Below are 16,515 nucleotides of genomic sequence, written 5' to 3' on the forward strand. Positions count from 1 at the left end.
TATTTGTACACACAACAATGAAGGAAAGCAGTCTTCTGTCAAATGGAGATTAAGATTCTTAAGCAGCTGATCTTGGGACCTACAACAGGAAGACTTGTTTTCTGATCTTCAGATGTTAAGACTTTTTACCTGACATTTCAGCAGGCTTTTTATATATGTCTTCTTCCTGGGCCTGCTTTTCTTCCTGGGTCTTATGATACATAATCTGGTGTTACAGATAGTTTGTGTTCCTCTTCTGCTTATCCAGGTACTTTCCCATGAAGCGTAAGAGATCAGTTTCACTGTTGGCAGAAGCCACCGACTTCAGGTCTTCCAGCAGCTTGGTTAACTTGTTCTCCAACTCCAGAGCAGTCTCTAGAGCTTGTACACCAGTTCCCCAATTATCTATATTAGGTCTCTGAATCACTGGAAGGCAGATCTTACCCTCACGTCTTTTCAGGTATCTTAGGAACTGCTTTGCATGTTCCCTCTTCACTTCAGCTTGGTCTTCGAAGAATAAGGCAAAAAGAGGTGCTTCCACGTCTTCACCATAGTAACAGGCCATAGACAAATAAGCATCACTGATGTGCAGCTCATAAGATACCACATGATTAACAGGAATCCTGCATTCTTCAGAGATGAGGCCCTGGACATCAGACGCCATCTCAGCTTTAGAGAAAACCAAGCTTAAACAGTGCTCAAGAGATAATTTTTTGTAAGCTTGCTTCAAAAGGCTCTATCTGTCCATTCTGGTACCATAAAAATATTACTGCATTCTTTTTTTTTATTTTTCCATTGATTTGAGAGAGAGGAGAGGGAATAGAGAGGAGAGGAAGGGATAAAGAGAGAAGCATGAACCCATTGTTCCACTTAGTTGTTCCATTTAGTTTTGCATTCACTGGTTGCTTCTCCTTTGTGCCCTGATCAGGGATTCAATGCACAACCCCAAGGTGCCCAGATAATGCTCCATCCACTGAGCCAGCCAGTCAGAGGATGCACCTACATTGTTAATGCGAGTCATTTAAAGCTCAACTTAGGTATTTTATGTAGAAAAGATAATGACTCAGTAGAAGCTATCTAACTGTAAGTAGACTACAATAACCTGCATTTGAGAGTAAGGTAAATATTTAGTGTTTTTTCCTATTCAACATCTTTCTTCTGATAATATCATCTGGTTTTCCTTTCAGGAACCAACTTTCCCACTTTTGGTCTATGTAGTTTGGCTAGAGAGGACAATATCTCTCTGACCCAGAAGTGCACATATGACCTATCTTGGCACCATGAGCATATTCCACTTCCTTTGCTTCAGGAATGTGTACGTGATCCAAGTCGTCCAATGGTACTTAGCATTGGAATTTTATTGGAATTATTGAGAATAGCTAGAGCAAACCTATAGTTTCTGGAAGCCACCTTAGGTAGATGGCTTGCATGAGATATATAACAAACAAAAAGCAAATTAGAGCTGGGAAGTGAAAAAAAATTTCTTGAGCATCTCCAGCACCCAACCCTTAAGTTTTTTATGTGAGTCAGTGAATTTCCTCTTTTACTTTAATAAACTTGAACTTTAAACTCTTATGACTTGTCAGCAAACACCTGCTGAATAACATAGAATGTAATGTTTCTATTTTATACTACACCACTGCCTAAAATTTATGTTTTTCTTATACTTTACTTAAATTCTTTCTAGGACTAAATTAGATTAATGAGAAACTATTTTATATGCCATTGATCTGTATTAAAAAATGGAGTTTCTGTTTATTCTCAACCAAGAGATATTATTATAAAAAATAGTACCTTACAGATTGCTCATGTATAACAATTAAAAAACAACAAAAAACCAGCCTGGCCAGGTGTTGGCACAGTAGACAGAGCACTGATCTAGGATGTAGAGGACTCAGGTTCAAAACCCCAAGGTCGCTGGCTTGAGCATGGGATCATATACATGACTGCATGGTTGCTGACTTGAGCCCAAGGTTGCTGGCTTAAGCAAGGGATCACTGGCTCAGCTGTAGCCCTCTCCCTCCCGTCAAGGCACATATGAGAAGACAATCAATGAACAACGAAGGTGCCACATGGAAGAATGTATGCTTCTCATCTCTCTCCCTTTCTGTCTGTTTGTCCCTATCTGTTCCTCTCTCTGTTTCTCTATCTTTCTTGCTAAATAATTAATTAATTAATTAATTAATTAAATAACAAAAAAATCAAGCAGTAACAATTTGACCAGAAATTATATATTAACCTCTGTCAAGCCAAAAAACAATATTTTTTTTTGCCACTTCAAACATAAACACAAGTGTAGGGACTAAAATTCCAACATTAGCAAGAATAATCATCTACAATATTTTAAATATGATGGAAAATATAAATTACATTTAAAACATATGATATCAGGCTGATGGATGACCTGAAAGCCTTTAGTAATATTACTTTACAAGTAATTAAAAATTTTCTTCTAGAGCATTTTTATGTATTCCTAGAAGATTATGGGCCAACTTAATAACTTTTAACAACCACTCTAGCCATTAACCATTATAAAAATTGCCTTTGTCAAAATTAGGGTTTTTATAACCTCTGCAAAAGAAAGATTTCATTTTCAGTAATACAACCATAAAGACATGTAGTGCATCCAGATTATAACGATAACTACCAGCAAAATGTTAGGGTTCTAGAGTATCTCAGAAATAATTATATTTATCTTTAAAATATAACATGCGGCCCTGGCCAGTTGGCTCAGCGGTAGAGCGTCGGCCTGGAGTGCGGGGGACCCGGGTTCGATTCCCGGCCAGGGCACATAGGAAAAGCGCCCATTTGCTTCTTCACCCCCACCTCCTTTCTCTCTGTCTCTCTCTTCCCCTCCCTCAGCCAAGGCTCCATTGGAGCAAAGATGGCCCGGGCGCTGGGGATGGCTCCTTGGCCTCTGCCCCAGGCGCTAGAGTGGCTCTGGTCACGGCAGAGCGACGCCCGGGAGGGGCAGAGCATCGCCCCCTGGTGGGCAGAGCGTGGCCCCTGGTGGGCGTGCCGGGTGGGTCGGGCGCATGTGGGAGTCTGTCTGACTGTCTCTCCCCGTTTCCAGCTTCAGAAAAATAAAAAATAAAATAAAATAAAATAAAAATTAAAAAAAAATAAAATATAACATGCTTTCTACCTTTGGGGGTTGTTTTGAGGAGGGACAGTCTAATTATATCACAACTATAATTTTGTTAGCAGGCTCAACACAACTTATTATGCAACAGTAACATGTGCATTATGTATCATACCATGTACACAGTTTTGAAAATTAGATTTGCTAGTCCTGTTTCAGAGTCTGCTTTGTGCATCACAATTCTGAGTAATCTCATTAGGAACAAAAACAGAAAGTTTTCATCGCTCCTTATTGTTATTTGTGTTTTTGAAAGATAGCAAAAAAAATCTAAGTTTTAACAAAATGGAGACTGAGTATGCTATCCTCAACTTTTAATATGAGAAAGTTAGCTAACATTATAAAAATAATTAAAATTCAATCTTTTATTATTTCAGGTAATATATATTAGTTGAAATAATGTTATATATTATATGTACTTGGACTAAGACTGAGTGTCTGTATTCATTAAGAAAGCAACACAGGCCTGACTAGGCGGTGGCGCAGTGCATAGAGCGTCAGACTGGGATGTGGAAGGACCCAGGTTCGAGACCCCGAGGTCACCAGTTTGAGCGCGAGCTCATCTGGTTTGAGCAAAAGCTCACCAGCGTAGACCCAAGGTCGCTGGCTTGAGCAAGGGGTTACTCGGTCTGCTGAAGACCCGCGATCAAGGCACATATGAGAAAGCAATCAATGAACAACTAAGGTGTTGCAACGAAAAAACTGATGATTGATGCTTCTCATCTCTCTTCGTTCCTGTCTGTCTGTCCCTATCTATCCCTCTCTCTGACTCTCTCTGTCTCTGTAAAAAAGAAAGAAAGCAACACAGTTTTTTTTTTACTCCATATAATTCAGTTGGCAGTGTATGATAAACAATAGCCTCATATCTTTCTTTAATAAAAATTAACTCTTACAGTTGGAACTTTCTTTCTGTGAATAATTGATATAAACAACCCTTCATGACTTACAAGTAGTTGTACTCTATTGGAGCAGCAAAATTAGCGCTACCTCAAATTTAAGCCTCCTTTACAAGAAAAAAAAAAGACATCTAGAAAATATAATAAAATATAGCATTTTTTGTTTCTGGGGGGTTTTTTGTTTGGTTTGGTTTGGGGGTTTTTTGTTTGTTTTTTGGGGGTTTTTTTTGAGAGTGTTAAACACTATCCTGAAACTTTTTTCAAATGATGAGAGAAAGTTTATGTAGAAAGTTACAGAGGTAGTAGCAGTGAGCCAGCTGGGCTGCGTAGGCTCAGGAAACAAGTTACAGAAGCAACAGAGGGCCTTGGAGCTTTGGAGAGAGAAAGGCAAAGATGGAGGTCGGAAATGTGGCTCCCCCCCCCACCCCACCTCCCCCAGGGAAAGTGCTGTCCTGAAACTTTTTCTGAAAGTAAATTTTTCCAACTGGTTTGTATACAAGCCAAAATGTTAAATGAAACAAAACATTTCAAGTAAATGTGTTCTTTGCCCACACTTCAAGCGTGAGTACAGTGAAAATCTTTATCAGCTTGTCTAAAATGTTGTTGACAGCATTTTGTTCAGTCTACTGAATTTTTTCTTATGTGACCCGAGCCTCTTTGACTTCCAGGAAGCTGTTAATGCATCAAGAGCACGGACCTGGGAATCCCCTCTCACCACCCTGACCACCCTTTATGTTCGATCTCTTTTGTAGTACTATTCCATCCTTGTTAGTTTGCTGTACAAAAACAGCTTCATAGCAAACCATAATTTATTCATTCTGCATTCTTAATATTTTGTATTTTAAGATCTATTTGGATATTTGTTAAAGAAAGTAGTAGGTTCAAAGAAAGGTGAACAAAAAAGATGAAGGGTCCAGGTTTTCACTCTTAACTCTACCACTGATAGGTCACCAACATCGGATACACCTGCTAAATTTGCCAACATTTGAAAAGCCGTCTAAGCTCTCTAATCTCAGTTTCCTAAACTGTAAGGTGGTAGAGCTGGACAGATAATAACTGAGCTTTTCCAGACCTCAAGTTCTCTAGATCATTGATAGGCTCCAGCCTTATCACCTTTGAGGCAAACAATCCTAAAACAATATACCCTAATGTTCTATAGCTGTATGAAAATAAAACTCCCTGAATTTAACATCTCTTTTCTATCTTGTTTGCAACTTATTAATATCTTCTATAATTTCTTTTTTTCACATCTTCATGAAGCCAATAATAAATTTATTGATTTATTTATGAGCTCCAGTAGGACAGATATTATACAAGTTTCTTTATCCTTATATCTCCCTTGGTGATTACATGAGAACATGAATTTGACACCTGTTTATGAAGTGAATGCTAAAGAAGGTTGATCTTTAACCCTTTCTATTACCTACATAAGGTTTTAGCATTTTTTCATCTTCCTTTTTCAATTTTTATTACTAAGTATACAAGGCTCCTACATACTGAATCCATATCTTTATTGGTAATATAAATTTTTTAGTTTAAATGCAGGTAATTATTGACTCATGAACTTTGCACATAATCATCAACTGCTTCCCTAAATTAAGTATATCAACATAGGGTGAATAATTATATTTTGGTACCTAATTTTTGCTTTAGCATAACTAAACCTACACACATCTGCTACTCACAGATAGAAATCTAGAAATGATTAAAATAAAAGTAAGGAAATTATTTTAAATCTGAGAAGAAATTCAAGCAAGAGAATTAAGACTAAATAGAATATTTTCTCAAGTTTGAAAGGAATACAATATGTAATAGTGAAGAAAAAAAGATGTTATAGGGAAAACATCAACTCTGAAGAAATATTTCTCAGGTCCAACCCTAAAAATCTAGGTAAATTATTCTATTGGAAATGGCTTACATAGCCCATTTTCCCCGGTATTTCTTTTCATGTCTCAACACAATAAGAGAAGATGTTCTGGATTAATTAGTAAACAATGATTTGACAATGTCTCTAAGCAGTGGTTCTTAAATAGAATGGAAAATAATATTAGGATGTGCTGTTAATAACACTACTGACTGACTGAGAAAAGAATGAGATAGAAGACTGAGATAAACATGAACTTTCAGGGCATATGGAAAAGTTTAAAGCACTTGATCTCAAAGTCAAGGGTATATAAGAATAATGATGCTTTGGGCATATTAAAAAAACTGAATTTGGCATAGATGTCGTTCTGTGAATAGCAGATTAAAATATACATAATTCAGAACCCAGCTGGTTCTAAAAAAGTCAAGAGGGAAAGAGAAAGAGAGAGAGAGAGAGAGAGAATGTTGGACAATCCCCACATGTTAACAACAGATTGGATGTGGCAGACTGCTTACATTATAAAAATAGATACAAACACAGAGAAGAAATGGAAAAAAATCCATCCTAGTAAAAATAAGTGACAACACAATAGAGAATTTTAGAGCTTAAGTATCACCTAAATGATCTTGTGGAAAGATCCTAGCTCTGATGAGTATTTAAAGGGTCTGGTTTTGAGAGTTTTAGCCCCAAATCAAAATAGCTGAATGACTATAAGCAAGTTATTCATTGTCCAGGATCAGCCAGTGATATACATTTCAGATTGCTTTACTCAGTTCTGAACCAGGCACAAAGGGAACACAGAGATGAGTGAGGTCCGACTTTGTCCTCAAGGAGTTTAGGTTTAGATTCTAAAAATATAGATAAACACAACAAGAGCTTTTTGGCTCAGAGCAGAAAGATATGAGTGTTCACTAGCACCCTGTGAGTACTGAATTAAGAAACAATTCACTTTTGGATAGCAGAAGATAAATACTTTAAACAACATAAGAAAAGGCTAAGAAGAAGCAAAGTGCACAGTCATTTCAGGGGCTAGTGAGCAGATTGATGTCAACTGTAGTGTAGGGAATGGTGCAGATGACTCTGGAAAGTTGTTAAAGGTCAGGCCTTAGAAGAAATCTTATGCTTTATTTTATTCTGTTTTATTTATTTATTTATTTATTTATTTATTTATTTATTTGCAAAAGAGACAGACAGACAGACAGACAGGGACAGACAGACAGGAAGGGAGAGAGATGAGAAGCATCAATTCTTCATTGTGACACCTTAGTTGTTTATTGATTGCTTTCTCATATGTGCCTTGATTGGGAACTCCAGCCCAGTCAGTGATCCTTTGCTCAAGCCAGCCACCTTGGGCTCAAGCCAGTGACCTGGGGCTTTAAGCCTGTGACCATGGGGTCATGTCTATGATCCCATGCTCACGTGGAGAGCCTGTGCTCAAGCTGGTGAACCCGCGCTCCAGCCAGATGAGCCTGTGCTCAAGACAGTGACCTTGGGGTTTCAAACCTGCGTCCTCAGCACCCCAGGTCTATGATCCATCCACTGCACCACCGCCTGGTCAGGTGGCATGCTTTATTCTTTTGGCAACTAACAGCAACTACAAAATTTTTGAAATATGTTAGATGTTGCAATGGTTAGGTGATCTAACTATTAACCTCAAAAACATTTTCCAAAATTGATTATCTCAACAGCTAAATGTGTGTTTCTAGCTATCTCAAAGGCCATTTAAATAATTGTTGTGCCGTTTGAAAATTAAAAAGTAATAAAACACATTGTTTAAGGACACATTCTAAAGTCAGACTGACTCGGTTTCCCATCCCATGTCTGCCACTTACTAGCTATGCGACCAGAGGTGGATTAAAGTCAGTTGAGGGCCCAGGAGCAGAAGAAAATATTTGGTCCCTTAAAAAAAAGAGAGAGAGGGTTCGATTCCCGGCCAGGGCACACAGGAGAAGCACCCATTTGCTTCTCCACCCCTCCGCCGCACTTTCCTCTCTGTCTCTCTCTTCCCCTCCCGCAGCCAAGGCTCCATTGGAGCAAAGATGGCCCGGGCGCTGGGGATGGCTCTGTGGCCTCTGCCCCAGGCGCTAGAGTGGCTCTGGTCGCAATATGGAGACGCCCAGGATGGGCAGAGCATCGCCCCCTGGTGGGCAGAGCGTCGCCCCATGGTGGGCGTGCAGGGTGGATCCCGGTCGGGCGCATGCGGGAGTCTGTCTGACTGTCTCTCCCCATTTCCAGCTTCAGAAAAATGAAAAAAAAAAAAAAAAGAGAGAGAGACAGGGAAAATAAAAATACATGTTAACCATATTTTTAAATAAATAAAAAATAGTATGTACTATTAATGTTAAAAAATGCACATATGAAACCAAACTTGTTATTAGAAAATAGTGTAAAGTTGGGGTTTTATGGGGCCCTTCAGAAGTCAGGACCCAGAATGCATGCCCAGTGCACCCACCGTTAAATCCGCCTTTGTGTACAACTTACATTTGTTACTTAATCCTCTGTGCCCAATTCCTTCACCTGTAAAATACATGTGCATGGCATGTAGCAATCATTTCATAAAGATAGGCTGTATGAAAGGAAAGACAAGGACCATCAAAATATGACAGACAGGAAATAATAAAGGTCATGTATAAGTAAAAAAAAAACTGTTGAAACTGATTAACAAATTCAATAAAACACAGGATATAAACTCAACATACAGAAATTAGTTGTGTTGCCTGAGCTGTGGAGGCTCGGTGGATAGAGTGTTGGCCTGGAATGCTGATGTTGCTGGTTTGAAACCCTGGGCTTGCCTGGTCAAGGCACGTATGAATCCTTCTTGCTCCTTTTCTCCCCCCACCCCCAATCAAGAAATAAAATCTTAAGAAAAAAAAAAGTAATTAGTTGTGTTTGTTCACATTAACAATGAAATATCTGAAAATAATTAAAGGAAATTATTCACAATAGCACCAAAAACAATAAAATACTTGATAATAAAGATAATAAAGGAAGTAAAGGATCTGTACACTGAAAACTACAAGACTTTGATTAAAGAAATTGAAAATACAAACAGAAAAATATCCCATGTTAATGGTTATTGATGTTGTTAAAATCTCCATCTACCCAAAGCCATCTATAGAGTCAATGCAATTCTCATCAAATTCCAATGGCATTTTTTCATAAAAATAGAAAAAGCCATTTTAAAATTATATAGAACCACAGAAGACTCTGAAAAGCAAAAGCAATCTTTAGGAAAAGCAAAGCCAGAGCATCACACTTCCTGATCTTAAACTATATAACAAAGCTATGGTAATTAAAACAGTCTGATGGTAGCATAAAAACAGACACATAGGCCAATGGAACAGAGAAATGTGCCCAGAAAAAAATCCCATTAGACAAAGGAACCAAGGACACTCAGTGGGAAAAGAGAACTTCTCCAACAAATGGTGCTGGGAAAATTGAATAACAACATGCAGAAAAATAAAATTGACCCTTGTCTTACACCACTTACAAAAATTAACTCAGTATAGATGAAAATACTCAAATATGTACTCAAATGTAAGACCTGATACCATAAACCTCCTAGAAGAAAACATAAGAAAGAAGTTCTATGACACTAGTTTTGGCAGTGTGTGTGAGTGTGTGTGTGTGTGTGTGATATGACACCAAAAACACAAACTAAAAACTTCTGTACACCAAAAGAAATAATTGAACAAATTCCAGGTTCAAGAAAAAAGTTTAATGCAAAATAAACCCATAAAGAAAATGAAATAAATACTAAAAAACCATGATTTAAAAAAAATAAAAAGAAAATCTAACAGCCAGCAAAAGCAACCAACTTTAAAAACTTCTCTTTAAACTTAAAGCGCAAGCGGTTTACTGGCTAGAAGATACTGAAGCATCTAGTTTTGTGAGAGTGAAAAAAAAAGAAGGTAAGACATTTCTATAGCTAAAAATAGAATGAGCAGTACCTAAAATAAAATTACAAGGACTATAAATCTTTAGTCTTTAGGGTAGATTGCTTGGATTACAAAGAAAATTTACTGGTAATGTATACTTTTAATAATGCTGAGATTTCTAAGGATCTTCTTTCTCCCACTTTGCCAAAATTACTATGCATTTGGAGAATACATTTTGTAGTAAAAACACTCTATGTTTAGTTTTTCAGTAACCAATATTCCTTCCTAATACATATCACAATATAGCTTCCTGTGCAAAAAAAAAAAAAATCTGAGTCCAAATTCTAAGTATTTTAGAGCAAATAGCCGCAGGAAGTGGAAGAAAATGCACTCAGATGTGAATGTGGATTGAGTGAGGTGTTTCATCAGCCTGCTGAGACGTGGTGGGTTCTGCTTTGAGACTCCATGTTCAGAAAGCACAATAGCCAAGTAACATCTGTGCAGGAAGGTTATATATAGACAAAGCAGAGCAGAGCAGTATTCCAAGAATACAATGAGAAAAAGGGATGCTTTCTCTGAGATCATCTATTAAGAGCCCTTAAGCTTCTCCATAGAGAAAGTAAGTGCTGGAGAGACACAATGACCTAGATAGATGGGCAATAAAAGTTTAATTTTTAAAAGTTATTTCAGTCTTTATTATCTACTTTGGTTGTTTATATTGATCAGATTCACTGAATAATCACCCAGTACCGCAGGCAGCTTGGAGTTATATTATAAATGGACATAAGCTGTTTACCCAGGACAAAAATAAATGAGATTTCCACTGTGGGACCAACCTAGAAATTCAGAATAGGAGTTAATCAGAACAAAATGTCCAAAACATTTTGATATAAAAGTCTTGTCACAGTTGCTGTGACACACCAGTGGAGATGATGCCAAAACACCTAACATAACAAGAAAAATGAATCTCTTGGTGAAATTTTAAGATTTATGGAATCTGAATGAAACATGGTGTTTTTTGTTTGTTTCACTATAAATCTCTTGAATTTCCAAGTAGGCAATTTATAAAGCCAGTCTTGATGACAAAGTGATAATCTAAACCCAAAGAGCAGGATTAGAGTGTATTAATAATAATATGGAATAGACACATGACCTATAATTTACATTTTCTGCACTTAACTCTCTGATCTTGATTCCTTAGCCACCTAAAGGAAATTCCAATGAAGAAGATGGTAAATCAAGAGAAAGCTGCTGTCAGCACATATTCTGATTCTATCTGTTGATTATATAGTTTTATGCTCTTGTCTTCACCTAGCTGGAATGTGCCTCACCAATATAACATATCTGTACTTCATTTCTGACTTCAAACTTCTCTTTTGCCATTCTGATCAACTTAATTCCTTACATATTACAAAGAACCATGATGCATTTCATCCTATTAAATCCTAACACCTCTATGAGATGCCAAGGGGGTTATCAGACCTACTGTGTTCCTCTCAGAGAGATTCAGCAAAGGAGAATTTAGCTCAAGTTTGCAGCCAGATTTGCCACTTAGTAGGTTTGGGAGTTTGAAAAGTCACTTACCCTCTTTGTGCCTCAGTTTACTCATCTATAAAATAGGGACAAAGATAATACCTCCCTCAAAGGGTTATTGTGAGGTTTAAGTTAGTTAATACATATAAAGTGTTTAGTGCCGTTCCTGGTACATAATAGAAGCCATATATATAAACTATATGTAGAGCTCAATTTATAGTTAGATCTAATTTTGTCTGATCTGTAGTGGTGCAGTGAATAAAGCGTCGAACTGGAACACTGAGGTCGCTGGTTTGAAACCCGGGCTTGCCCGTTCATACAGGAAGCAACTGAGTTGATGCTTCCCGCTTCTCTCCCCTCTTTCTCTCTCCTCTCTCTCTGCCTCTCTCCTCTCACTAAAAATCAATAAATAAAAAATCTAGAGTTAGACCTAGTTTTGAATCCCAGTTCCATGGGATATACTAGCTGTGTACCCTGGGAAAAATTCTTCACTTTTCTGATCTTTAGTTTTCTCATGAGCAATTTGGAGGTTAAAAAAAAATCAGAAAGAAATCATAGAGCCCTGGATGGGTAGCTCATTTGTTAGAGTGTCATCCTAATATCCCAAGGTTGTGGGTTTGATGCCTGGTCAGGACACATACAAGAATCAACCAATGGCCTGACCAGGTAGCGGACCAATGGATAGAACATTGGCCTGGGATGCTTAGGACTCAGGTTCAAAACCTCAAGGTCATTGGCTTGAGCAAGGGGTCTCTGGCTCAGCTGTAGACCTCTGGTCAAAGCACATTTGAGAAAGCAATCAATAAACAACTAAGGTGCTGCAACTATGAGTTGATTTTTCTCATCCCTCTACCTTCCTGTCTGTCTGCCTGTTACTTTCTCTTTCTAAAAAAAAAAAAAAAAAAAAAAAAAATCAATCAATCAGCACATAAATAAGTGGAACAACTAAATGATGTTTCTCTGTCTCTCCCCCTTTCTCCCTCGCTCTCTGAAATCAATAAACAATTTTTAATTAAAAAATAAAAAGAAATCACAAAGGTGGCATGATAATTTAATGAGATAAATACTGTTTAAATTTTTAAGGACTAAACATTGACCAGGGTGGTTGAGAAGTTTTGCACTTAGAAATCAAATGTATGTATCAGATCAGATGCTAACCTGCCTAGACACCATACTCACTGACTCTGACTGTGGGAGTACATTCCAGATTGGTCTGGTAATAAGTGAATATAAAACTATCCCTAACCTGTCAGGCCAGCAAAGCTGTACCTACCGTGGAAAATGAAATCATTAAAAACTGCACCTCTGACAAATGTTACACATTGACAATAGCTTTTCATTTGAGAATGAGCATCATTCCCAGTTAGGTGATAATACTGTAATCAAATGTTGTGAAAAGCCAATGAAATCATGCAAAATGTCAACTGTAAAATTAATTTTAGTGAGACAAATTCAAGAAGTAGAAAAGAGAGGCTGTTTGGGAGTTAAGGTCATTCTAATTATTAGCCATCAGAAAAAGTCTCACTGAGCATAACTGAGGTCACATAGAGGTCGGCTACTAAGGTTCTGAATTAGCTTATATTAGAAAGTGAATAGTATTCAAAATCATTGGAGAAACTTAAGACTTTCAGCTATGCAACATAAGCAACAACGAAATACACTTAGATGACACTTTTTTTAAACTTAAATATAGTTAGTATACAATCTTATATTGGTTATATTAGTTTCAAGGATAAAATATAGTGATTTAACATTTTTATACCTTACAACATGATCACCCCAATGATTCTAGTAATCATATATCACTGTGTATACTTACCACAATATTATTGACTATATCCCTTCTTCTTTTAACCTGCACCTCCCTTTCATAACCAAGCCTTCGGTCTCTGTTTCTCTGAATTTGATTTTATTTTGGTTTTTCTGTTTGTATGCTTTTAGATTCCACATGATACACAATGATAAAAAAAAGAATTAAATACTTTCATGTGCAACAACATGGCTGGATCTAGAGCAGTGGTCCCCAACCTTTTTTGGGCCACGGACCGGTTTAATGTCAGAAAATATTTTCACGGACCAGAAAATATTTTAGGGTGGGATGGATAAATGTATCACGTGACCAAGACAAGCATCAAGAGTGAGTCCTAGATGGATATAACAGGGAATCTGGTCATTTTTTAAAAATAAAACATCGTTCAGACTTAAATATAAATAAAACAGAAATAATGTAAGTTATTTATTCTTTCTCTGCGGACCGGTACCAAATGGCCCATGGACTGGTACCGTTCCGCAGCCTGGGGGTTGGGGACCACTGATCTAGAGGTCATTATGCTAAGTGAAATAATTCAAGCAGAGACAGACAAACATTTTCTTCAAATTTCCAAATGCATGGTATTTGTGAAAAACCAGACCAAAGTGGGTGAAAGTCTGAGGAGGAAAGGAACACAGCCTTCCATATGGTAAACAAGCAATTTTAAGGGTTTCTATGCAACTGTGGTTTTCTTGTAAACCAGACAAGAAACACAAGTCTTATCCTAAAGCCAGTAGCATTTCTCCCACATGGTAAATGATTTCCCCAGGATTGTGTCCAAACTAACACATCCATGACTGGGTGTAACAGTACGAGGACAGGTCCTTGTTCCACAATCTTTACGGTCTAGGGCTCTGACTAGGCCATTCTTTGATCACCTGAAGTGCCCAGGCCTATTTTGCACACAGTCATCTTTATACATGTCTTACCTAGTAATTTATTAAGAACATATAGGAAGAAATTGTATATTCCATTTCTTTATATTCTTTATGTTAGATGTGCATAATAAACATACTTGTAAATGTTAAAATTTAATTGGAGAAGTTTTATTTGTATTCTTGAGAAATTACTTTATCTACATAACACTTATTGTTGATTGCTCATTGACTAGAAAACTCTGAAACAAGATAGTTTACATCAGTTATAAGAAATAAAGCAAACAGCAGAGACATGAATTGACCATTTTCCTGTGCTTAAGTTATGTCTTAAAACGGAAATTTATTATCAAGACACGTATTCTTATCTGGCATTGCCACTGACTGATGATATGAGATTGAAATTTTCACTTTCTATACAAAGTGCAGCAGAGTTGGCTATTATATTAAATGAGTTAATACTGTACATAGGTTTGTACATTCTGTAGTATTAACTTAGATGGTGTGGCATGCTAGACAGACAGGAAGAAGCAATGACCAGTTTTTCTAAATGCCTTAATCACAGTTGTAGGTAACCCCATTGGCTATAGAATTAGACAGCATTTTGGCCAAATCTTTAAACTGCCATTTACTGACCTAGAGAGTTACTTACATGAGTGTCAGATTCCTCATATTTAAAAAAAAATCATTCATTTACACCTCCTTTGATTGCTTCAAGAAATAAGAAAATATAAGTAAAATGCTTAAATTGGTGCCTGGCGCATGGAATATGCTTACCTGTGAGATTTTTCTAATCCTCTTCCTTCCTATTCTTCCTTTTGCTCTTCTACTGACAAATCTTCAGAGTGGAAGACAGAGGACAATGAGGTTATTTAGGGAAGGGAACCTAAATACTATAATGATGGAAGAAACACCAACTAGAATATATTCCTGGCTCTTACAACTCCTTCCCAAAAGTGAATTTAGTCTTCCTACCTATAATTTCTCATCTTGTTAGCTAAGGTGTCTGCCTAGTCTTAATAAGGCAAAGATAAGAGTGTTAATTTTAGTAAAGAGTCTTACTAGCTATGTAATACTGAATATTTCCCTTAAATATTACTCTAGGATTTAATTTCTTTATATAGCACTAAGTCTGATAATTTTGCAGGTGTTGAATAAGGACTAAGAAGTAGGGCCTGACCAGAGGTGGTGGCGCAGTGGATAGAGCATCAGACAGGGATGTGGAGGACCCAGGTTCGAGACCCCGAGGTTGCCAGACTGAGGGCGGGCTCATCTGGTTTGAGCAAAAGCTCACCAGCTTGAGCCTAAGGTCTCTGGCTCAAGCAAGGGGTTACTCAGTCTGCTGAAGGCCAGTAGTCAAGGCACATATGAGAAAGCACTCAATGAACAACTAAGGTGTCGCAACGCGCAGCGAAAAACTAATGATTGATGTTTCTCATCTCTCTGTTCCTGTCTGTCTGTTCCTATCTATCCCTCTCTCTGACTCTGTCTCTGTAAAAAAAAACAAAAAAAGTAGGGCAAGCAATAAATGGGAAAAGCATGCCTCCTGGTCCTTAAAAAGGTCTATGGAGGAAGAAATGAAGAGAGGTCAAATCTGAAACTCATCCTTAATTGAATCATAAGAGACACCCTTAATTAAGCCCTTAATTCCAACCACACTAAAGCTCTGGAAATAGACTGAACGCACTGACAACTATAGAGCACCATCTAGTTTTGGCCATCAGAACTGCAACTGAGTCTTCTGATTTCCTAAGGGGTCTGAGGTAAAATCTCCGAGACTGGGGAAAAAGATACACTTCTTAGTATTTTCAAGTTACTAATTATTAAAATTCTAAAGTACAGCTATTGATTTCTTATTTCTTCAGAAAAATAAGCATGCTCTTTAACAGCTGCTGTTCATTTAACATCATAGGTTCTTGTGAAAAATAAATATACATAGGTAAATATGAATATAAAATAGATCATAATATCAAAGATTTATGTATATTTAAGGCAATATTAAAGCTTTCATTATTAACTTTTTTCTCCAGAGCTTGTGGATAATCTGCATAAATTTACAATAAGTGTAATCTTGGTATATAATGAATTCAAGTGTATTTTATAAACAATCAAATTTTTACTAATATCAGTATTTTATAAAAAGAACTAGATTTCATTTAACCATACAATTTTAATTTCAAAAGTATATTTTAATCTTGAAAGACAAGTTAAGTATGGTTCTCTGAAAATATTTTAAAAGGGAGAATGCTGCCTGACCAGGTGGTGACGCAGTGGATAAAGTGTTAGCCTGGGATGCTGAGGACCCAGGTTTGAAACCCCATGGTCACCGGCTTGAGTGTGGCCTCATCCAGCTTGAGCATCAGGTTGCTGGCTTGAGCGTGGAGTCATAGACATGACCTCATGGTCTCTGCCTTAAGCCCAAAGATCTCTGGCTTGAAGCCCAAGGTCGCTGGCTTAAGTCCAAGGTCACTGGCTTGAGCAAAGGGTCACTTGCTCTGTTGGAGCCGCCCCCCCCAGTCAAGGCACATATGAGAAAGCAAT

The 16,515-nt window shown here is 37.3% G+C and overlaps 1 protein-coding gene across 1 annotated transcript; it reads right to left on the reverse strand.

Moving 5' to 3' along the window:
- Positions 1–211: 211 nt before the first annotated feature.
- On the reverse strand, positions 212–643 carry LOC136389530 (ferritin, heavy subunit-like). The gene has a single exon (XM_066361368.1). It carries the CDS (start codon positions 641–643, stop codon positions 212–214), a length of 432 nt encoding a protein of 143 aa, XP_066217465.1.
- Positions 644–16,515: the final 15,872 nt, after the last annotated feature.

Source organism: Saccopteryx leptura, chromosome 1, assembly GCF_036850995.1.
Source record: "Saccopteryx leptura isolate mSacLep1 chromosome 1, mSacLep1_pri_phased_curated, whole genome shotgun sequence".
Classification (NCBI taxonomy): Eukaryota; Metazoa; Chordata; class Mammalia; order Chiroptera; family Emballonuridae; genus Saccopteryx; species Saccopteryx leptura.

Coding starts and splice junctions, on each gene's coding strand:
- LOC136389530 (XM_066361368.1), bottom strand. CDS start 643: ATGGCGTCTGATGTCCAGGGCCTCATCTCTGAAGAATGCAGGATTCCT.